Source organism: Neodiprion virginianus, chromosome 4, assembly GCF_021901495.1.
Source record: "Neodiprion virginianus isolate iyNeoVirg1 chromosome 4, iyNeoVirg1.1, whole genome shotgun sequence".
Taxonomy (NCBI): domain Eukaryota; kingdom Metazoa; phylum Arthropoda; class Insecta; order Hymenoptera; family Diprionidae; genus Neodiprion; species Neodiprion virginianus.
The window spans coordinates 28779371-28804068 of record NC_060880.1 but is presented as its reverse complement, the minus strand read 5'-3'; the positions used below and the strand labels follow the sequence as shown (position 1 = coordinate 28804068).

Genomic DNA, 24698 nt, shown 5'->3' with positions numbered 1-24698 from the left:
ATACAAGCGTCATCGCGTTAATCCTCCTGAATTCGTCAGCCATCGGTGAGGCCGTGGAATCGGAGTGGACCACGGTTGGAAAGGTAGGGAAAAACTTGGAAAATCGTGTGGGTGGAATGACGCCCAGCTGAGTGTCGAGAAGAACAATGATGCGAGGACAGGAAGAGCTGTTAGCGAGGCGGAGGGCGCGGGGCGGTGTGAAATGGCAATTTCCTCGCTACACACTGCTCGGACGCCACGCATGACAATAAGTCTTTCGAACCTATTGTGCGTGTAAATGTGTTTTTTGCGTAATCCCTGGAGGGAGGCGTATCGATGCAGCTTATCGGCGGCTCAGCCGTTAATGGAAGTGGTCCCACCGTATCCCGTCTCTGCCTCGGATGCGAACGACGTTGGAAACGCTTTCGTCCTTCTGTCCTCGGAGCGACAATATCCCGCCAGTTTACCGCTTCGGTAAGATCGCCGGCCGGGTGAAGTTGTTGCGCCGGCTCCCGTCTGAGCCAACGCAAATCGCTATTCAATGAAGGGACCGTCGTGTCTTTTACCCGCGACACCGCTTATTCGGCACCCGCCCTGCGCAGCTCGATGCGAGCTGGACAACTTTTCCAATTTTCTACACCGGTATACCCGTATAATGTTGGATTTAGTGTGATTTATGTCGTGCGACCGTCACGTGTACATCGAAACCTCCCTCCATTCTTATTTTCCCACAATTAACAAACGAGATCCCTGCCTGTCACTCCCCCTTTCATGCTTGATTTATATCGTTTTATACTCCGATTATACGTGTGGTTCGAAAAAAAATACGGAAAAAATGATCCAGCCAATGTACGTGGGAAGAGTGCTCAATGTCAACTTTCGTCACCAAAGTCTCTGCTCGTGCAGTGAAAGTGTCGTCGTCCCTCGATACGATGGTGTTTATGAGGTACTTTGCGCGTGAAACTTTTCACCGCAAGAACAATCCAAATTTATAAAATTGAAACGCACTCGTCGATTAGCAGGAGGAGGACGGCGTTTATATCGTGAACTAAGGAGATACTTTCAGTCTTGACGTAGCCTCTGGCTCCTCCAGGCGCGATGAAAGATATTCCTGAAAAATATGGCGAGACCAAAAGGTTTTACTCTTACCTAACGGATCGCTTTCTTCTATGCCCAGTGGTGTTGGGGCGGCGGGGGCGGAGGAGGCAGTGGAAGCGGCCTTTCCAGAACGGGGATCGGCGGCGCGTCCGGCATGGCGAACCTGAGCTTTTGCCAAAACAATTTGTCGCCCCATACGATGACGGTGTGAGAGGAGATCCTCCGCCTCAAATCGGCGTCGAGATCCTTGGGACTGACGCCGCCAACGAGAAGCAAAATGACCGAGCGACCCTTTCCCCTGAGCGCTTCTCTCAGGGCCGTCTTGAACTCGAACCTCGCCCACTCTCCGTGGAGGAAATTTCGCGAGAGCACCAGAATCGTGCGTCGGGACGAGTCCGCAGCCTCGGCGACGGCGTCGGCCACGTTCGCCCCTGCGCCAAGGTCACGGTAATGGAGACACAGCCTGTAAGAAGTCTCGAGACCCGGAACCAGGACGCGTGAAACGAAGGCCTCGTCGACCGCTGAGTAAGAGATGTAGGCATCGAATGGCTTTTCCCTGTCCTCGAAGGCGGCCGTTTTGTAGCAGGCACGTAGCCCGCATCTGCTGGCCGCCCAAGCGCGAAGCGTGCGTCTGTGTCTGAAGGCACCGCAGAATAGTGCGACCATGGCGAAAAATAGAACTGCCGTGGCTAGCAGCAGGGGGAGGTAACCCTCCAGGGGACGCGTTTCCACCGCGGGGGTCGCCCCCGTCAGAGCTGCACAGTTTATGGCCGATTCATTTCCGGGACCGGCGATGGGTGATCCCAGAGCGCAAGAGACGCGCCTCCAGTCCGTTATCTTCTCTTTGTTCTCCGATATCCACGACCGGACGCGGTCGAGGTAGCTGCACTCGCAGCTCCAGGGATTGGTGGACAGGCTGATGTCGACGAGGTATGGATTCTGCACCAACTGCCATACGGCGAAGGTCGTCAGCCGGTTGTTGTCCAGTCTGAGAACCTCGAGATGACGGAGTGACAGAAAAGTTCCGTTGTCGATGTAGGCGATCAGGTTATTGTGCAAGTAGAGCTCCTTCAAACTTGCCAGTGCTATGAATTCCAGTCCGTTAAGTATCCGTATTTTGTTATTCTCCAAGTGAAGGATCGTCAGTCGTCTGAGACCACTGAAGGTGTTGTTGTGGATAGCTACGATGTTGCTGTCGTTCGCGTATAAAACTTCGAGATTCTTTCTGCCAATAAAAGCGTGCGAGTTTAACTCCCCGAAGTCGTTTCCGTCTAGGTAAACCTCGGTGGCATCCATCGGGAGTCTACCCGGCAAGTTCTTGTACGCCGAAGTTGAACAGTCGACCACGTTCGCCGACCACGACTGATCGTGGTAGCAGGTGCAATTAGTAGGACAAGTCATCTCGCAGTCGCAGGCGTCAAAGTCACAGCAGTGACAAAGCGCGAAGCAGTGAGCTTTGTAGGTGCACAAGAACTGGGACGACTTGGCCTCGAGAAGGGGGGCAAAGGATTTGTGCCTGGCGTAGGGAAGCCTGCAGTAAACCGAGGCCAGGTCCATTACCTTCGGATGCTGACGTAGGGTTAGGGAGTTTATCCTCTGTAGCCACTCCATGGTGCAGTCGCAGGTGAAGGGATTTCCGCCAATGTAAAATTCGGGCAAGGGTTTGGTCTCGGGTACCTGGGACAGCTGAAGGGCGGACAATTCCATGCCGATTATTTGATTAGCGTAGAGATCGACCCTCGTCAGATTATCCTTGCCTAGGAATGTTTGCGGTTCTACCGTGTGAATGAGATTGTCGTTGATGAAGAGGAGCTCAACCGAGTCGGGAATCGACTTCGTATGAACTCTGGTCAATCTGTTGAACGAAACGTCGAGTGTCTGGAGCCGCAGACCGGCGGGCGCCACCCCCAGATCCATTATCGCATTTTTGTGCAAATCCAACCACTGCAGGGACTCCGGAAGGAAGTTGTAGTCAAAATGCTCGATTACATTGTCGGACACGTTCAACCAGAGCAGGCCCGGGGCGCTTGCGAACATTCCGGACATGTCCTGCAAAAGATTAGCATCGAGACGGACAGCCTGTAGGGCAGGGCTTCCGGAAAATGCACCGCTCTCGACGTTCTCGATCCTGTTCCTTGCAAGGTTCAGGATCTGCAATCCGGGAACCTCGGCGAGTGCCGCTTTCGTTACGTTTACTACTTCGTTCCCGATCAATCTCAGACCGTAGAGTCGGGTCATACCTCTGAACCCAGGCTCCTCGAGGCTTCGAATCTGATTCTCTCCCAGGTCGAGGGTTCTCAGCATCCGCATATCCTTCAGGGCGACCGGAATATTCTCAAGATTGTTCCCGGAAAGGTTGAGATCCTGCATGCTCGAGCAGTTTCTGAACGCGTCGGGGTGAATCCCTTCTAGTAAGTTCGAATCGAGGGCTAGAAGGGAAAGAGCAAACAGTCCGTTCAAGGAATAGGCGTCCAGATAGGTTAAATGGTTGTGCGCGATAGCCAAGGTGTGCAAGTTGCTCATCGGGGAAAACGTATCCGCTGGAATTGTTTCCAGTTCGTTGTATTGCAGGTTGAGGATCTGGAGAGTGTAAAGGTCTTTGAACAACGCCGGGTCGAGCTTCTCGATCTTGTTGTGCGATAGATCCAGAAGGACCAGTCGAATCAGGCCGGAAAACGTGCCCGAGGTGAGCCAAGAGCTGGTCAACTGGTTCCTGGACAAGTCGAGCGACACGAGCTGCTGAAGATCTGATAAAAGCCCCGGCGACAGAACGCTGATGGAATTGTTCTGCAGGTGCAACTCCTTCATGGACTTGGTTGCTTCTCGAAACAACCCGGCTGGCAGGGCTACGATCTTGTTGTCCGAGAGATCAAAGATCTCGAGTGATCTTAGCCCATGAAGCGCCTCGTCGGCAGCGATTGAAATCGCGTTTCCCGACAACAGGAGTACGTTGAGTCGCTTAAGGGAGGAAAACCCGAAGGCCGGTAAAATGGAAAACTGATTCTGGGATATGTCCAGAGTCTGAATGTCCAGGGAGCATGGAAACGGCGCGAGGGATGATTCCTGAACTCGGGTTGACCCGGGGTCGATATTGTCGCTGAATCCCAACTCGGTGACGTCTTTAAGCATATTCCAGGAAATATTCAGCGAGACCAAACTGGACAACGGGCAAAAAATGTGTTCAGGAAATAGCCATATGTTATTCGAGGACATATCGATCTTCTCGATGTGTGGCGTCGCCTGAAACGCGTTCGGGGCGATCTCGAGCCCGATCCTCGCACCTTCCTCGCCAAAGGTCCTCACCGTGAAATTTCTCAGGTCCCTCAGGCCGCTCAAAGCCTTCGCCGGCCAGAGATCAAACTTGCATCCATCGAGTTGCAGGGTCCGAAGGCGGTACAAGTTCGCGAAACTTTCCTCGTCCACTTCGCTGCGCGTTTTCTCGTCGAGGTCGCAGAAAATCCTCAAACCCGTTGTATGCTCGGCCGGTATCATCGAGAAATTCGACCTCTGGCGCTCCTTGGCGAACATGCTATACCTGCAAGTCAACGAACTCCCCTGATCCGCGTCCCATTGACAATGATCGGGGACGTCGTAGCGCTGAGGAGGCGCGCTGGTAACGGCCAGCACGTGGCACGCAGGAATTAACAATCGTGCCAACGAGAGCAGAAACATTACAAAGACTTTCGGTGCACCAACGGCTGCTACCATGTTTACAACTTATGGGAACTCGCTGCAGGTCTCATTGTCAGCACACGGTCCTCTAATTAGTCAACTTGTCGACGCACACTTGTCGCCACCCATCGATGCTCCGGGTTTCAAGTGTCCCGAGCACATTGCGCCGATGTGTCTTTTCTACTTGTTACGGCAATTTTAAGTTCTAAGGGATCTTCCCGATGCGTTCTTCGCTTCCTCTTTCTTCGCCGAAGCGTTCGATGTAATTATCAATCCAAATCTTATGGATTCCTTACACGTCTTGGCACTTATCGTTGCAAATTTAATAACATTTTACACTGCGAGTGATGCAACGTGATTTACGGCCGTGGTTTACACGTTCTTCACAAACTGCACGAAATTTATTACGCTCAATTATTTGATTAAATTTGCCAAAGCAGAGTTTTACAGACGTCGATCATCGTGCGACATGTTTACTTTAAAAATGATGTGTACTATCTCATCCGCACCGTTGAAATATCACAAAACTTTGAGTTACTCGACGCCTTCGAACGATCGTAAGGTAATCCATTTTCCACCCGCGTTGCCTGCAGCACAATCAAATCGATCAGGTTACGAACACGACTACCGAACGGCAACCTCGGCGGAAAACTTGAAATCGAATTTACGCGAAATATATAATCCGTGCCACTTCTACCCTGAAAGCTAAGAGCTCACTTGAGATAAATTTCAAACGTCGGAGTGCCGATATGTATCGCCTGAGAATCGGGAAAAATCTATCGCGGTAAAAATTTCTTAGTTTAAGTTTCGCGTCACGGTTGGGAGGATGACACTGAGAGTGCACGGTCAATTTCACGCCGAGAAACGGTCGGCTACAACCTTTTCTGCTCGGTGGCTGGCGCACGACTGAAGCTAGGACTCCGCGTCCCGAGCTCCACTGGCTCTTTTGACTCCTCGCAGCCTCCGATCGGTCGGTTGTTTCCCCCACCATAGAAACGCCAACCCTCATCGCACGCACATAAGGGTTGAAACCGCATGCAGCACCGCCCGAACTTACCCGAAAACACACGAACGGGGGATTCCAGTTTTTCACCTTCGCCGCAAACGCGATAGTCGGCTCGTAAAACACTTTGATGACAGTCCAGATGAATCTAGACCACCTTTCATTCCCGCTTTAGCCCACAAACCGGTTAAAATCCTCTTACTAGGTTTCAAAATTGCTCTACCCGAGGTAAATTTCTGCCCGAGACGGAGTTTCGGTTCATCTATAAATTAAACTCGAATACTTCTGATTACAAATATTAACGTCAAATACAAAATAGTGTAGATTAATGCATAAATAATACATTACAATCTTAACTGACTATTAGCTACGTGAATATTGAAGACCACGCACCGTCATAAAGTAATTTTACAGTCTTGATAGCTGGCAATTTGACGTAGCCCACGGTCAGGTAACAGCTTGACGCCAAGATCAAATTTTGTATCTGAAAAGTGGCGCGTATTTCTAATTTCGTCGTCCCTGCACATATACTGGGTCGGGACCAACGTCCTACGTTTAAATTTTATTTCGCGTCAGAAGAATGTTGAGAAGGCGAGAGGCTCCTGTTCAAGATGCTATAATTGACATTACCGCATATACTCACTCGACACATCACTGTTGTCGGGTACCCGCATATTCATATAACATTACCAACAGCAGTTACGTCTTGATTCGTGGATGCGACGCGGCGATGGCCCGTCGCTTACCAAGAGTCCAACGCTTCCCTATTTTATTCATTTTATTCGTTGCCGGACAGCCACGTTTTGTTCGAGCTCAAAGCACGCTGAACATAACGGGATATATTTTGAGAACCGGAATCTATTGAAAGACTTTCTTGATAATGATGGTCACTCAATTACAGCAGGTGACTTCGGTCTTACGAAACCAAACTACGTAAAATTAGGAATTTGTGAGACGTCGAGTTTCACATGCACGTTGCTGTCGGACGAGTGAAGGCGGTCAGAAATCGAAAAGAAAAACCCTCTCATTCCTCGCGCACGTTCCTACCCGCTCGATTTTGAAAGCTCTCCACTCCGATATCGAGCTTTTCCGTAAATCTCCCAGTTCCGTGATCTCTTATGAATTCAAATCCCACAAATGATGTGTACTATGTATTCGCCTTTTTGCCAATAATTGATTAACATCCTTGGAGCATTCGCTGTGTCACGCCTGCGACCACAGAATCTTTGCTTTTGTTTTAGCAAGTAAACAAACGATGTGTCTTGATCCTTGACACGAACGGCTGCTCAACTTTGAGAACGGCTCTAATCCAACAGCCAAACGGCCAATATTTTCTTCATTCCCCAGGTCGAACTCAAACCCACGGCTGATATAATATAATTCCTGAAGATGAAACCGCAGAAGGTAGAGGAAGGTCCGCCTCTAAGAACCCGGGCACACCTCAGAACGAATTCCGGCACCACATTGCGGAGACTGGTGTCGTCCCTCGCGTGTATCTCCACGTAACAACGTAACTGCCGTCATTTTCAAGTTGAATGGCTCCCCAGCGGTTTGCAGGTGCAAGGTCCGCGACCTCCTCTTATTACGGGCTCGACGCGAGACGGGCCTTTGGTTTACGCTCCCGACTCTCGAGTCACTCTTGACTCACTCTCCGCTACACGGGGAAACTTTTCCAAGTGGAACAGCGCAGCCATAGCTGTGGCGGGACCGACAAAACCGCGAAGGAAGTGAACAGCCTGTTATTATTTTCACTGCACCCCTTTCACGTTTCAACGTGGATGCGTCGCCGACAAGAGCGCAAATTTTGTTCCCGTTAAATCGAAACTTTCATACCAGTTCCTGCGGGCTGGATCCCGTTGACGAATGGCGAGAGAAGGAATAAAGGAAAAACCATTTAAAAAAAAAGGGAATTTTTAATTAAACGCGTAACAGCAGCTTAATCGAGCGGGCGGGATTAATTGTCGAGGGGCTGAAACGTCAAGGGGTCAAACAGAGCCACCTTCGGTCCCGGCCCTCGGGTACTAGCTACCAGGGCATACACAGTCGATATAAATAGGCCTTTCGCCTCCCTCCCTCCCTCCCTCCCTCCCACCCTCTTAAAGTCTTTTATATCCACTGAATAAATTAACTGCCTCGGGTGCTAATTAAAACAAACGTGGCAGTGCGAGGTCTTGTACTTATATTCCCTGCAGGGGGAGGTATAAGACGAGAAATTATAGAAGTGAAAAGTAACCGTGAAACTGGTCCACTGTCGAAATAAAAAAAAAATGATAAAAAGAAAGGAATATTCGACGCGACGAGTCGATTTCAAAGTCTCCTAGCCACGCTGTTCCGCCTTCTATACGTGAGTCGTATGGCAGAGGCAGCGGGCAACGGTAAAACGGTTCAAAGTATAAGGGATAGCCTTTACTCTTGTTGTTACCGGAACAATAAATCGCTTTTGTTTTATTATAGCCAACATGGAGCTACCTGAGTGCTACTGACTCAGATTTAGTATGATCGCCTTAGTATATTTCTCGGGTAGAGTTCTTCTCTCTTATACCCGAGTGACCGCCGTGCCGGTAATGCCGTAAAATTCGTCGGGCTGATCCTCCGCGATTAGGTCTGTCAGGGTCAAACGCAGGCTTAGTTGAAAATTAGTCGGTAATATGAGAATACCTATATCGACGATGATTTTTGTTGCGTGCCACAGTCGTTTGATTGTTTCAACGTAACGTACTTACGTCGCGAACAGTTTCCGTTACTCAAAGATACGAGAATATCTGACGGGAAAACTCGGAAAGAATCGATTTAGAATTAGCTGGGAAGAATTTCAATTTACGAAAACGGGCAACACACTTACCGAGCGTAAATATTAAACTACCAATTTTGTTATTTTATCGCTATGCCTGTAGACACTTTACGAGTAGGATAAATCTTGCCCACCGCTAATTATTGTTATTTCAATTATATTACTAATTTTAGCCGTTTACGTAACTACAAAGAGACCGCGCGGCGCTAATGCTTGCCTGGTGTAACATTTCGCTTTGAGGGGAGGGAAGAGCCCACAATAACAATTATCGCAACGATAATACTGACAAAGAATTCAATCTAACACCGCTGACATCTCGTCGTTTAATTTCTGTGCCTGCGAGTGTTTGTCAAGTTGAAAATATCAGGACGGCAATATTTTAGTTTTTCAAGTTTCAAGTCGCACTTCCGCTTTTGTAATATCGTCACGTACTACGTGGTGTAAATACTATCTTGTTCACAGTTGTCGACTTCATCGCAGTTACGTCCCAGCTCTACCATGAGAATGAATGAGACCGACGTTTACCGTACATTCGGATTACGGATAGAAATGTCACGATTTCGCTAAAGCGATGATAAAACACGTGGTGTTATCCGAATCCGACCCAATAATAGAGAACGATTGCCGAATACTTGCCTTGCCCCGGTCCAGAAGTTGTTACGGCAATGTCTAACCGCGTTATTTGCCCAGCGTGTATTATACAACGATCCAGGAAGTAGGCGGCCCTGCTAATAGGAAAATCACCTCCAAGGCGGGGCCAATTTCTGGATATCAACTTCCAGGGACGTCCCTACACGGCCCGCACCAAACTCGATTACAATCAGGTATATTGGATCGAATAGTTTGGTACACGCTACAAAACCGTTCGAATTACTCAAATTCACCCGTGCGAAAATCAGTGGAATGCAAATTACCGTATGGCTGTCAAAAACACACAGGCGCGATCGTTTGCAATAATTCGTACCGGGAATGATGCGAAATATTAGCGCTAATGGATAATAACAGTTACGCCAATGAATCGGCCCGGTTCTAAGGTTCGCGGTTCAAGGTTTTTTGAGGGTGCAACATGGCCAGCGATTGGCAAAGTTTGGCTGAATTTTCAACGCAAATTTGGAACGGCGTTGAACGATGGAGAAGTGAGATTAATAAGTAAGACTGCGACCAAGTCTCGAGCGAGGTTCCCTAGCCGGATCCTGCAGGAGGGGGCTAGGCGACTAATCCAATATCGGAGAGGGGAATTACAAGGGGGTAGGGATGCAAATCCGGGTAGCACCCTCCGCGTCTTGCCTCCTAATAAACTCCTTTCATTAAAGGCGTCACTGACGGCGAATGAACGAACTGCCGACTCCCTACGTGGTGACAGCTGGAGCTCTAATTATTGGATTTAGTGCTTCTTCCTTCTCATCCTCGCCTCCGTCCCTTTCTCTGTCTCTCTCTCTCTCTCTCTCTCTCTCTCTCTCTCTCTCTCTCTCTCTCTCTCTCTCTCTCTCTCTCTCTCTTTCTTTCTCTCTCTCTCTCTTCCCTCTCCCGCCGCCACCCTCGTTAAATACAGTTTAGCGTAATTAAATCTTGCATTCCTGCCACCGGAAAACTTGAACTTCCCCATTCTTGGAATTTACCGATCCACCGTCAATTCCTGGCAAAAGGTGATCGGCCAGCTGTGGGACTATCATTCCGGGATCCCGATCCCTCACTCTCCCCGGTATTTCCGAGTTGTAGACAATGCAAAAGCAATAAACGAGATTATCGGGAAGTTGAGATCCGACGATCAGAGTGAATTGAAACGTCAAATGCAATGTCCGAGCTTTCATCTGATAAAGATGATACAAGTGCACTTTCCGTCTTCAGCAACAATCTACCGCGCTGCGGGCAGCACGTCGAGTCATTGTTCGTTAATATTCCCTCTCCCACTCCCCCCCCACCCATTCCCATCCCCTTTCCACGAAATTTATCGAATTCTCGGCGAAAAGTCAACTCCCTGTTTAAAAATATGTCGGTAGTAAGAAGTACGTCGAGACGACCGAGGAAGAGGGGGAGGAGAAAGAGGAAGAGTGCTTGTGCTGCCGTGAGTGGAAAACCGTGGATTTCTGTGGCTAACCGCGGCAACTCTAATTGGATCCTTGATGCACAAAGGTAGGTACGTACCTTTCAGAATTTAAGATATACGTGTATGCATCTACATTGTATAGGCGAACTCTGCTCGTTGAAAATATGTATACGCGATTTCTTTTTATCGTACCGTACGATGCGAGAATAGTGGGGAAGTATTTTTTCTTTCCATATCTACGAAGTAAACTCTTCCATTAGTTTCTTCTTCACTTAGCGTTATAAGGCTTCAACGATTCTTTGGGTCATCGCATAATGCCAACAATTTCTTTCCCAAAACTTGCCGCTTTCGCTATAGGATCATTAACCGTCTGGGCTGGTTCAACTTCTTGACATCGTGCAATTGCAGTTTGTACTCGATGCACTCGTCCTAATGCATTCTATAAACTTTAGAGCTTAAAATATTCGCCAGAAGCGCGCCGCGTTGCACGGGATCCCAATGAATTATGCTCCACCGTAATGCGAAGGATGGCAGTTAACGTGGTTATGAACCACCAGACGCTGCGCAACTATAAGTGAACTAATATTACTAATTACAACTCGCTGAGCTCGTTTATGGTAATACAATTATTCGCTTATAATTAATCGTTTTCTCCTGTTATACACAAACGCGCCAAAGACGGTTCGTGTTCAATTTTATACTTTGGTTATTATTTACTTGCTTTACAGAATTTCCAACATTAGGATATTAACCATTAAGCTGCACACCGGGGTCGAAATAACCCCGCGGCATCTGCACCGTAAATTCGATATGAAAGATACCCAAAATAATTTGATTTGATCCAAGACAAATAATTAAATGTCGTAAAAATCGTTAATTCATTCTTTGTCCGAAAATTCAACTTCACTCACGTAAATAAATACCTGTTTTGCATCTCGGAGTATCTCCATTTTTTTCACCATATTTTTTTCTCAAATATCAGTGTCTTGCGAATTACTCGATCAATTTTCAGCTCAAAGTACTGAAAATTGAGTGAGTTATGATTTTTTGAGTAGAATGATTAATTTTTTTGTACTTCCTTGTTTTATGTTTTTTTTTCCGTATTCAAAATTTCATTTTGCTAAAGAAAATTAATTTCCCTTAATATGTAGTGGTTAAAGAGTATCCCAGAATTATTTACAGTTATTTGAGTCAATACCTCCGTTTTTACGCAATGATTTTTGACGTTGGGTCTACAGCGACCCCAGTGTGATACCAGTCTTATAAACAGAAGGTGTGCAGCGTAAGGGTTAAGAAGCATGGGTGACGCAGAGAATTTAATTTCTGAAAAATCACTAGGTGGCTCTATGTCTCGCTATTTTGGGATAATGCGTCGAAACAATAAACGGACAGACATAAAACCGAATGAAACGTGATGAAAGCGTTGAGTGAACATTTTCACAACTTTCCTTGTCGATGCTGATACTTTTTCGTTTCATTGATACGAATGCTTTCACAATTTTACACATGCACTCTGTCGACGGAAGTTTCTATTACAGCCGTATGTGCCGTATCTTTCCTCATGACGATCGTTACACCAGCGGCAAAGAAAACACTCACCCTTCGCTCGCATCCATATTTCAACATATTTCCCGCATGCACGGAAGAGCTTGTGAAGAATATCAATTTCACGTCAATTTTTGAGCAAAACAATATTCGTCAATCGAGCGATAACTCGGAAATATGATGGGACTACCGTGTATTCTGCATCTTAAGGCGGAATTTTACAAAATCGTTCGATTCCGATAATCTCCCAACACCCCCAAGAATTACCAAAAATTAACCCAGCCTCTGAAACTCAATTATAACTGCGAATAAAGAGTAATTCTTTCCAAGTTGAAAATCGCGCGACATACAAACGATTTGATTCGGGGCACTCTTTGACGCTACTGATTGTCAGATTTTCTTTGTCACGTCAATCGATCGTTAATAACAAATCGGAACTCGACTCAAGAACGGGCACTCCTAGACGGACTATTATACGGCAATGAACGCAGCGGTGTATTACCAACATGATTAAATGCAGCTGGTCCACTTGACGCGAGAATGCGTCCGGGTTTGTAGGTACCGGATAAACGGGCAATGCAAGGGTTTGCGGTGAGAGCGAAGGCGAACCGGAATACACGCACACTCGACTCCCGAGTAAAGAGTTAGGATCAGCCTTCCGCCCTCTCCGTATACCGACCATTCGGCGTTTTCACCGGTTTAGTCTTCCGGGCGTATAACGATACGGTAATTACGCGTGCGCTGCGGCACAGACGAGGGGTAAAAAAGTCCCGAAAATCGTCGTCAAGGGGCTTTAAGCCTCCGTCTTTGGGGGCACGACAAAATATTGTCAAACGCTTCTGATCCGCCCGCCGCCCCTTCGTCTTTGCTCCGTCTCGGCCTTCTCGTATTTTGTGTATTGAGACGGTAAACAAAAGGGGGAAGACAAAGCGTCGCGGGCAAGCGATATCCTTTTTATTGTCCGATCCAAGAGAGAGCGAGAGACGGAGAGTACAGCTCAGGCCTTTTTTCAGCCGATTCTCGTCCGGCAATTAGATTTGGAACGTTTCTCACAATCGGAAGAAAGATCCCACCGACGAAAACGGGGCGCTTGTTCCTTACCTGTGAAAATTACGCGTGATTCGTGATCTGCCAGGTGCGTGGTATACCCACCTTAGCTGATATATTTCCTTGCCTTTGATAATATATCAGCTGATTGCAGAGCTCCATCTTACAGGGAGATGTAATTCCAGCCTGCAGAAATATCTGGGTCAAAACCAGGATCGTAGTTTCTGCTGCAGAACTCAAGTTCTGCAAAATTAAGTAGACATAAATCCCCGCCCCGTCGCGCTTTTATTTCCATCGTTAAAAACTAAATTCCCGCCTGCAGATAATGCCCGCTAATGAATGAAACGGGAGAAAGTATTAAGGAATCCAGTTCATTTAACCCTCGTTTGGCCAGATTGATGCCGCCATGAAAGCTTCAAAACTGCGGTCCAAATAAACCTCGGGCCAACCTAACCGCGTCGAGTTGAAATATCGCGTGGTCCATTAGTCACGGGTCACTCAAAAGTTACGTAGCTTAATCTTTTATCACCTCCTGCCCGCCTCTTTCATCATGCATCCGTGTTTCATCGTCAGTCGGTGCTCCGCTGTCGTTCCGTCGATATTCGTCAACGAAAGATTCGGCGGTAATTCGTTATTTTACATTGACATTTTCGAAAGAAGCGGACCGCGTGTTACTAATACTTCATGCAGCCATAACCACTTCGTTTTATAATTTTTCTTTTAGAGTACAAGTACGTATACAGAATCAGACAATCGAAAGTTTGCATACCCTGCTGTTTTATTTCATTCGAAAATCACAGAGACGTATGTAAAATACGTGAATTTTACGCTGGCATTCGATCAACTGAAACCTGAAACTACATCAATATCACTTAGTAGAATTCACCCAACTTCTGTCTCTGGAAATGAGAATCCTTCACCGTTATTCACAGACGAACAGAACTGGCGTATTTCCGGCGTAAATATTGTAAACGCGGGCCTTCTTCTTCTCCTATCGCCTAAGAATATGACGGACGAAGAAGTTGGAGGCGCGATATCTTTCACCCGACTTGGCACGAAGCGGACTTTCTCCTCACTCTTGCTCTCCGTTCTCCTTCTCGCGCATCAATTTTCGCCGAACAGAATTTAATTATTTATTTTTCATCGCACTCGGTGCGCAAAGTAGGCGTACGGGGCGAAGAAAAATCACACACCTTTGTTCGACGAATTACTCGCTCTCCGTCGGCATTAGATTAAACGGGGAGTCGGGGGGTGAGGTGGTGGTAGATGCCGGGCGATAGCGGCTCCACCGTCGAGCAAATTGATACAAACGAGTGACGCGGCTCGCGCCGGCCTCTTGATTGAAGCGAGCGACTCGCTGCCGGCGCCCTTTTGCCTCGGGTTCAGAGTTCAAGTATTGCTATTCGGCCTGCCTCTTCGTTTATATCGAGAAATATTTCACGCCGTAAAGAAGATCGGAAACGCTGCAGTCCGCAACGCCATCCGTTTGGCTTCGACGCTGCGCGAGCTCCTTCGTATTACGTACAACGTTAACGTAAGGTACGAGTACCGAGTATGCAGCCTTTGAAGAACGTGAATATCGAAGGTATAAAAAGTGTATTCACGGAACCCCAGAGCGCAACGTCTCAGTTGCGATCCTCGCGAAACTCCGAACTTTTGTTATTTCTAACTCACTTTGTGCCTGAATTTGCATTCATAAACTCCCACAAAACTTGCCACGTAACTCGTTACAGTTTCCCATCCAGAAACGCAACTGGAATTGGAATTAGTTTCAAAGTTAGTTTCGATAGCGAACGAGCCTCGTCTTCCGCCCCACGGTTCACGGCAATCACTGTTCGCACATTGCTTCGTCAAATTTTCGATAGCCATCGATATATCGATCGATCGAGTTACCAACCGACAACAAAGTCGTGCGATGATTCTCGGTTACGCAACGAACAAGACTTTAGAAAGGCAGATTTTTTCCTCCTCATCCACCACTCTGACGATCATCGAATATTTTGGTGTCCACTCGACACGTTTCACCGTTCAAAACCTGAAGGCAATTGGAGAACGAAGTTGAACACATTTATGAGGGTACCCTGGTCGATTTCGACGTTGGCGTATGTATCTCCAAATATCAAAGTCTGCTTATCTCAAGAGCAAAAAATGGCGTAACAGCACCGTTCTATACACAATTCTGAAGAAAAACACTTCGATACATTTTCGTTTGACGCAGTAATAAAGAAATTACATGAATTCTACGAATCTACCATTGCGGTTTCGTATTTTTGCGAATTCGACGGTTTCACTACTGCGATTTCGTAAAATCCATGTCATTTGTTTATTTCTGCGTTAAATGATAACGAATTTTAGTAGTTTTGTTCAGAATTATGTATAAAATGGGGCTGTTTAAGCCTTTTTTCGCTTCTGAAATAGGTAGGCCTTAATACTTGGAGATATATGTATACGTCAACGTCCAAATCGACCAGAGCACTCATTTGAAAGGAATGTAGCGACCGTTCCGTCCTCTGAAGTCTTCGCACCAAGTGACCCGAAGGTGGTTACAATAGAGGGTTAAACTCTCTCACCTGGCAGGATCAGCGCTGCTTTTTCATCTCTTTTCCGGAACTGTTCCGTTGATCTTTTACTCCGGAAAATGGTTGAGCTCGCTTTTGAACTCGTCGAATGAGGTGCGACACGTGCCGACGACGTCACAGGTGTGTGTGTAAAATATTGTATGTACGAGCTGCGTATGAGGGGCGATGAGAAGGACTTGTTAATTTTCACCCGAGGCTAATTGCAGCCTGCTTCATAACGGGCAAATTTCGACTTAGTTTGATTTTTAGCCCCGTTCTTTTATCCGAGCGGAATATTCAAGCATCTGGATGGGATTGCACCGTGAATATATTAACAGAAGTGTCGGCGGCCCGGCCCTTGCAGCGATCTCGAGTAATGAGAAGTATTCAGTAATATTATTATTAGACTAGACACGGTTTTACCATTACAATAGAATAAAGTAAAACTCTTCTCAACAACTTTCCTATATAACTCAGCTGTTAAATGATCTCCAGCATTGAAACTCTTAATTAATATGCAGATGTAATTTCTACTAACTTTATATATCGCCCGGTGGCTCAACTAGTTTTCACTGCTCAACTCCCAAGGCGATACAAGCACTACCCGAGCCACCCGCGGTCGCTTGCTGGGAAGGTAGGTAAACTCTGGCGAAATTTTCGAGTTTTCGTTTGATTCAATGTTGAAACTAAAGCTTGAAATTACTCAGGACAAAGTTGAGTAAAAAAATAACAAAAAAAAAGAAAAAAAAATGGTAGAAAATACAGGATAAAATTGAAGGAAGAAACTTCTTTTTATCGCCGGTCAAAGTTACGGGGTTTCTAATTACGAGATGAAGACGTCAAAGTCTTCCAAGTGCCACAAGCTATTTCTCGGATATCATCAACGCTCACAATCCGACAACGCATACTTTTAACTCGCTTAACGTGGAATTAATTATATCTGAATCTTGCCGTTGGCTGCAGCTTCGAATATATCTTTCATCTTTTACGGTGTATACCTTCTCAAACTGAAACGTTTTTTGTGAACCGCAATTGTGTTGCAGCTGAAATTGCAATGTAGCAGAGAAAAACTAAAAGAACATCAATGTCAGAGATGCTTCACCATCAACAATTTCCGATCCTGAAGAACCGAGAAAATTCGTACGGATATGGAATAAGTTGAAATTTACAATAAAACTGAACGTTTTAAATTCCTTCCATACAATATATCAAGACGATGGAATAGAAGATGTGCCTAACATAAACGCCGAAGAAGATATTGGATTTCGAAAAAGTTTCGCATCAATGAGAATTTATGAAATGGCATCTAGCCGTGGATTTCACGCGAAATATCGGACAATTGTATGAAAATCAAATGAAAACTGTATAAAGCACCCGCTATTTCCAGTACAGAAAACACCTCTTAAGCTTATCCGGGTTACTTTGTACATAACGCAACAATTATTGGAGCCTTGCCAGTTCTCGAAGGATGTCTCAATTTCAAAAAAGACGTAAACGCAGACAGGCAGCGTTAGTCCAGTTGAAACCTCAGCTCCACGTGACCGACCATTCGTCTCATCTTCTTCCGTCTCTTTCCATGAATACAAAGATGAATAGAATAGGGGTATCGATATTAATTGAACCCGAAGCTTGGGATGAAATAGTCCAGCTAGCCACACTGAGAAAGATTTGAACAGCGGGTTGCTGCCAAAACGGCAAACCGAGGCGGGCGATTATACGGTGCGGTAGTGATTCTCGTTCGGTGACAAGATCTTGGAGGCTTCGATGGTCGATCGATCAATATTTCTACGATCCACGTGCCCGTCGTGGGTAATATAACGCAGTTAGGCAATACGATTGGTCGAGGGGTGTAAGGATAGGAGATCCGCGGTAAGGTTGGATCGCAAACAAGGTCCAGGATAGCAGAGGCGAGTCCCGTCAGTTGCGCTATGCCAACATTATCCGAGCCCCTCGACGATCGGCGGCAGTCGAATGCACGGAATTCTCGGCGGACCGCTTGTACAAATAAGTAATATCGGCCCGTGCTCGCCATCCATCATCGACCACTCTATTAAACGCAATCCCCGCCGACGCCGCGCAGCTCTTCCGATTATCCCATCGGGCATCATCGATATCGGTAGGAGAGCCAGTCAAAGAGACGTGTAAGAGAGAGGCACTCCCGTTGTCAATCAGGTCTGCAACTCCCGAGGGTCCGTTTCATCCGTTAGTCACGCCGACCGATGCAACGTCCGGCCGGCCCAGAGAAGAGTAATAAGTGCCACGTTAGACGTGACGGGTAATATTCTTCGGCCACATCGCGAGGGAAACAACGCATCCGTTGCAAGCTCCGGGCTATTTTCAAATCCTCCCAGCTCTGTCTGAGCCTCCGCCTCTCCACCTTCAAGCTCCTTATACTTGAACTTCTGAACCGCTCAACAAATGGAGAGTAGAAAATATTTGGACGAGTCACATGCTGCAAGAAATCACTGTATAGTTTGCTGAAAAATCAGCGTTCCTTCGATTGGGGGGCTTGAGATGAGCCTCGCTTGAAATTGGCAGGTAAAGTTGTCACTCATTTTTTACACACGATGCGCTGAACTTGGGAGAAGATTGCAAAGTCCATCTTCCAAACTTTCATTATGAAAAATTTCTGTCCCGCCTGATTATCATGGATGAATGAAATTCGCGGGGGAGGATTGCGGGCGGGGAAGAGTAGTGGCAATTTGGGGCATAATTGACCCTGTTCCGTTTAGTTTGATGTTTCGAACGGGCTGCATGTGCGGTTTATTGTGTTCAACCAAGCACCGGGCAGCCCAGTGCGCCAATATTAGCGATGCACTCGATGCCGCCATAACGGGCCCTCCGGTCCTTCTGGCCTCTCGTCGACCCCTTCGCTCGCCCAAATAACGACGCAAGTATCGTGAATACTTTTGATCCCGGGCAATATGCTGGTTTTCTGTATACGACTTCAGCGTCGGCGTGTCTTTGTTGTACTTTTCGCTCCCCTGTTTCGATTTACCTTTTTTGTAACAGGCCACGATGTTATATTTATACATAGGTCTATTTATACCTCGTCCCCCAAATTTTATCTCAAATAAAATCCAAATAATTCTCAACCCTTTTTACTTTATTGATCAATATCTTCCTGAGTTCAAGTTTGTCTCACGTGAAATCTACTTAGTTTTCACCCCGGCGATCAAGCGTAGCAATTTTGTATGAATACTTCAATATCGATGCAGACATCCATCGTCTGCAGCTCCGTTACTCGCGGAGAAAAAAGTTCATCGAATACCGCTGTGACACGTGGAGCGTTGAAACTTTTCTTGGGTTTGGTTTAGAATTTTAAGTCGGTCGATACTGCTTACGCGTGTTTATGCAGGCTGACACTATCGTGATAGCTTGGCGAGTGCATAACTTTCGGTCGGGGCAAAGTTTCGTAGTACAAACTATGTTCCGCCACAACGCCTTGCTGATTCAAATTAATTTAACTGGAAACTTTGCAGGGCAGGTAAATAATAATGGTAATAATGATGATAATAGCGATATTAATTTTACAATATCAATTTAATAACGTTTTATAGTTTCTACTCTGCGCTCCACTACCGACTTTATGACTGTGAGGGACTTTTTCAAGGATTATTCAAACGTTATAGGAGCCAAATTGGATTCTAGGGGGTTGGGTACTTGGCCGTACAAGAAGCGAATCAAATTTACGGATGGATTAAAGTTTTATACCGCTACGGTGGCAGTTTTTTAACGTCAAATCTTTCGTCTTTCCTCCACCGTCCGTTCTCTGGATCCATAACATTTCTTCTTACTTTTTCAGAAAATAACACTGACATTTTGAATGAGCCACCGCCCTCAGAATTTTTTTTCATACTCCGAACACTGAAGTCATTCAATGCACATATTTCTACGAATCTTGATCATAATCGTGCCGTTCAGTTTTTCTTCGGAATTTTCCCATTTTTCCCAAGATTCTCTACTCGGTAGACTTGGAGTCTCTAAAACCAAACGTGGTCCCTCTCGACGTATGAATGAAACTTACCAAGCATAAATTAAAACTTTATAGACACGAAAAAAACTGTTGAGCGTATCTTAAGTTGGCAATTATTATTCACAAAAAAAAACAACAACAAAAAATTGTTTCCCAAGTCATTACAGTGCAATATTTTTATTTCGCAAACAACCTTCTTTGTATCTTTCAAATTTTCGTTTTTTCTGCAGTACGTTCTTATTCTCGACGTACTACTGAAGAAGCTTAAAATTTGACTGCATACATAAGAAAAGCGTTTTGGAATGTATCAGTTCCATTAGGGTTCAAATACCCCTTCAGCTAAGAAAGATTAAACAGGAATAAACTGTGCGAAGTTCGTTCCAAGAGTCTAAGTACATACGGAAAAATATATGAACTTCTACATAAATCTGATTGCAAGGAAAACCGAGGCGTGCTGAAATATTCTTCCGTGTCTAGTTAAACAACGGATGGATAAATTGCATAAGATATTTTGCGTACATAGTGCCGTAGTCTAATTAATAACAATGCAGTAAGTTGGCGAGTGGCCATGCAGGCACACGCGTTGCCTGCCGGACTGGAGAGAGTATGTAATCGAAATACGTTGTACATAGCGTGTCTTGGGCTTAATATTGCTGCAGTTTCCCATGCACGTATAATATTGTAATGACATCCACCCAACGCAGAATAGCCGAACGATTTGTCTCGGTTAAGTGTGCATAATTATAAAGCATATATTATTAAATGAGGTAAGGGGGGAAAATAGAGGAAAAAACGAACGTGGTAAAAAGAAACGGCGAGCAGCGAGCACATCTCGCGCATTCTGCCATACCTACATCTCTCTTCTCATCGTGTAAACCGTGCTGTATATTTTACGGACGGCTGCCCGGTGATGCAGTAATTAGCGTCTCTTTCATGTCCCTTCGTCTCCACCACCCCCTCAGTCCTCCGTTCTCTCAATTTCCCTCTCCCTTTATCTCACCCCCTCACGCTGTGCCCTCATGCCGGTTGCACCTTAGGCGTATAATCCTCCCCTCGCCTCCCTCCACCGCCGAGAAGCTACTCAAAAAATGATGACATAATAATAATAATAATGTTAATACTCGGTGAGGTAGAGTCCCACTTTCATGCTAGTTCACGAGTACATCGTCGAGCTAATTTGAAGCATACGTTGACGATCCTTATTTCTTTGCTCAAGCTGTAATTGCACGGTTTTCGAAACTAACTGCAGGATAGAAGCGAAAAGTATTCACGCGGGGGGTCTCAGACTCGAAATTAATGTCTTTCGAGTTTTCATTTTTCCCTTTCTCTCTTCACCTGTAGTTATACCGCGTCTTTGTACCAGCGGATATTCCACTCCGCGCCGTCACTTGCAGACTGTGCATGCTCACGGCGTGTGATCGTATTGTAATTCCTGCATTTCCTCTCTCTGCAGTTCGTGCGGACGATGTGGAAACGGCGAGGACGTTGCTGCAAGCGCACCGGGTACCCACTGTCATCAATTCCGATCCTCGGTTATTTCAAAAACAAAACCATACAACTGCACGCACACGCTTCTCTCCTTCGTTGCTACCTCCACACGCACGCATAATTAGTTAACGTCAATTTTCTTGCGAGCCTCTTCCCTGGATGTTTACCCAAGATTGATTGCTCATGCAAGCTGGTCTATCCAACCTCCGTGACACCGTACCTCGCTCTGCAAACGTGATTGTCACTACGACTTTGAGAGTAAAATATTACACCACATTTTTATACCGTTCATTTTGACCATGAGCGTAGTGAAAAACGGTTTTAGAAAAAAGAGTTCAGCGTAACCAGCCACAACATCGGTCCAAGATTGTAATTATTATAGTTTGCTGATCAGGTTATTTCTGAGAAACGCCGAGAAGCGAAGAAGACGATATGTATGATTGCTGTTGGGGAAAATGGTGAAATTTTACTGCGTATTAGTTTTTGCGCACAGGGGTTACGATCTTGAATGTGGAACGATATCCCGGCAATGTCAGTTTGGTTCAAACTGCATTGTAGTTAAGTAAACGAAATGGGACAAACAAACAGCGAAACAATGTTTTCCGTACGGTGTAACGATCCGGAGTATTCCTTTGCACATGGGAGCGTGTGCGTACGTATCTGGTACGGCAATTAATGAGCGCAGTTAATTGGTCAGAAGCATCACCAACGACCACTCGAAACTCCGCTCAGCGAGTGGCGATACGTTCTCCCCTTCCCGTGAGCATTCTCAGCGCATTGGATGGAAGGACTGCAGATGCACTGGCAAACTTGGATAATTGATTACTCAAGCAAATCTGTACACGGTGCACGGAGTGGTTGCAGGTTACCTCCTCCGTTTGGTACATGCGTTTTGAATGTTAACGCCGTGCCGCGTAGTCGTTTGAAGCCCGCGATTCGTATACACTAGTCTCTAGGATTCTTGTCCGTAAGAGATCAAAGTCCGTACGAGGATGATAAATACCTAGTCGAGCTCGGCGGTGAAACGGGAAAACGAGAAAGAGAAGGAGAGAGAAAGAGAGAAATCAGTGAGGATGGAAACACGGAGTCGGTTTTAAAAGCAGCGGATCTTCGTCCGTTCTTAAGCAGGTAGTTAGTCGGTTAGCTAGGAGGGTATACATACAAGTCCAGGAAACGCGGTAACCAAACATAAATTAACCTAATGACAAGCCCCCCCAACTCGGCCGAAACCTACGAGGATAACCGATATCGTTAATTGCCAGGATCGATGCCAGATAACGGAGCGTCAACGCGATAAGACAAATCGCGGACGGATGAAAAGCATCCCGCACCATCGGAAGCTCCCCGTGCACTTGCCGGTTTTTACCCATCGTACATCTGTCAACGGTGGCAAACACACACCCGATCGTCGGCCACCTGGGAAACGTTGATAAACGGCTACAGAGCATCAATAGTGTAATAAGTATGTTATGCGACGATCCTTCACCTGCACTCGTTATTCCTTTCCAAACAGTAGTCGTTACATCCCAACCCGCGTTCACTCGCACTCGCGGGAACCGCCATTACCCGATAACATCAATAACTGAGAGACTCGGAATCATGCAGCTGGGCGCCGTTAAAGGATGCGAGAGGACATCGACGGCGAAAGCTGTGTTGATTAAAAAGGTGTCCATCTTGAATAGAGAGGCACAAAGAGGAAGGTATAGAAGCCAATATCAAAGTAAGCTGTAAAAAATTCACCCTTCCATCAGGCAAGAAAGGATTTATAAAATAATAATGGCGTTGAGACCAGTGAAGCAGTCCAGCCGAGACGCTGATGCAAGGATACCGGTCCCTTCTAGCCTCTTGCGCAGCCGCATTCCCCTGCACTGCTGCATTGTGCGTCACCCTTCAGAACCGGCAGGGGTTGCGCGATTTTATCATCTATCCTTTGTCCAGGGCTTCGAGGGGCGATTGCCACCGAGTCCAACGCTGCACGCCGCCGCGGGGTGTGTCTGTGTATACATACATGTATATGGATAATAAATGTACCCTTGTGTACGAGTTACGTAAGAATCGGTGGGTCTCGAGGTCGCGTAGGGTGGGTATTACGCTACCTGAGTCGCGGCGCCCGGGCGACGGAACCTCTTCCAGGTCGTACCGACCGACCGGCGAAAGAAATGATAATCTCGAGGCGACCCTCGTCTTTCGATGTGACAGCGTCAGCGGCTTAAACCCGTCCCAGACACTGCGACATCTCCACCGAAGGCCGGTGGCCTCCTGCACAACAATATCGCTAAACGGATCACGATTAGATTTCATCTGGTTACCTTTACGAGGATATTAAAGGCTTTAAAGAATATATTAAGAGCTGGATTTTTTCTTTTATACACTTTTTTATACGCCCTCTGCTCACCCCGTAGTTCACGATATCCTGCCCTGTGCGGAAAAGGATTCGAAAACGAGAATCAAATCCGTGGGAGAATCACATAAACGCATTGTTGTCTCTATCCGATCAAATGCACCATGCAGCGGGCGAACACACTCGGAAAGTCATAATGTGATCCTGACCCCCATGGTGCTTTCGACGATGTTTTCTTCAGCCCGATTGAATTCGGTCTTTTCAATCTCTCAGCCGAGTTTCGCTGTCACATAATATCAACGTGCAGAGTACTCGCAGAGTTACATATTATTATGCCAGGGGCCAATTCTTTACGAGTATGAAACAAAAGAGAAACAAACATAGTAGATTCATCGAACTGCGGAAAGCTTATCACTTCGTGGAAAGAAAGATCTCAAATTATTTCGCAGAAACGTGTTCCCTGGGGACTTGTTGCCAGGGTTCTCCGAATATAACGCAAATCCAATTCTATCAACATTGTCGCGGTGACGGTTTGAAACTGAGAGAGATCCAACTCCCAGTGAAAATATCAAGTATCTAATTAATTATACGAAAAGAACATCATGAAAGAGTACATCGGAAACACCGTAGGAAATTACCGGAATTACAAAGGGTTCCTCGAGTGTATCCTATCTTCGCTGGTTGATTCTGTACCAGGTTAAGATTCGAATCCCCGATCAGCCTTAATCGAAGTTTGCACTATCCAAGTTGGAAGGCTCGAGTTGCCTCTTCGGCTCACCGGTGTCTTAGGTTAATAACAATAACAGTATAACCAGAAGAGATAGGGACGCGATGCCATTTCCATGATTGTGAATCGACCTGCGTAGAGCCTAAAAGGTTAATTGCTTCTAATTAGGTCTTACGTATTCATTATCGGATATCTACTTTGTGCTCCTGCGAGTATCAATGTAAAAAGGATGTAATTGCGAGTCCCTTGAGGATGCAGGCGATGAAGAGAGAGAGAGAGAGAGAGAGAGAGAGCTGAAGAAGTCTGCGGAGGAAGAAGAAGAGAGACGATGTGAAAGGATTTCTGAGGGAAGGGAAAGGAAGAAAAGGATTCTATATCGTAACCGACAAGACCGCATGCTGGGCTGTCTTTTGCCGGTTTTATCCG

At 46.3% G+C, this 24698-nt stretch overlaps 1 protein-coding gene across 2 annotated transcripts in view; it reads right to left on the bottom strand.

Moving 5' to 3' along the window:
* Positions 1-24698, bottom strand: part of LOC124302549 (toll-like receptor 6) — a 32201-nt gene that overhangs the window by 5329 nt on the left and 2174 nt on the right. Inside the window, exons 2-3 of one of the 2 annotated variants that reach the window (XM_046758824.1) lie at positions 12232-12238; positions 1129-4835 (exon numbers count right to left, since the gene is read on the bottom strand). In XM_046758824.1, the coding sequence (XP_046614780.1) occupies positions 1147-4785 (3639 nt within the window). In that variant the 5' untranslated portion in view covers positions 4786-4835; positions 12232-12238 and the 3' untranslated portion in view covers positions 1129-1146. Of the gene's footprint in view, positions 1-1128; positions 5661-12231; positions 12239-24698 lie in introns of those variants that run through there. The other variant, XM_046758823.1, reaches the window with a different exon arrangement.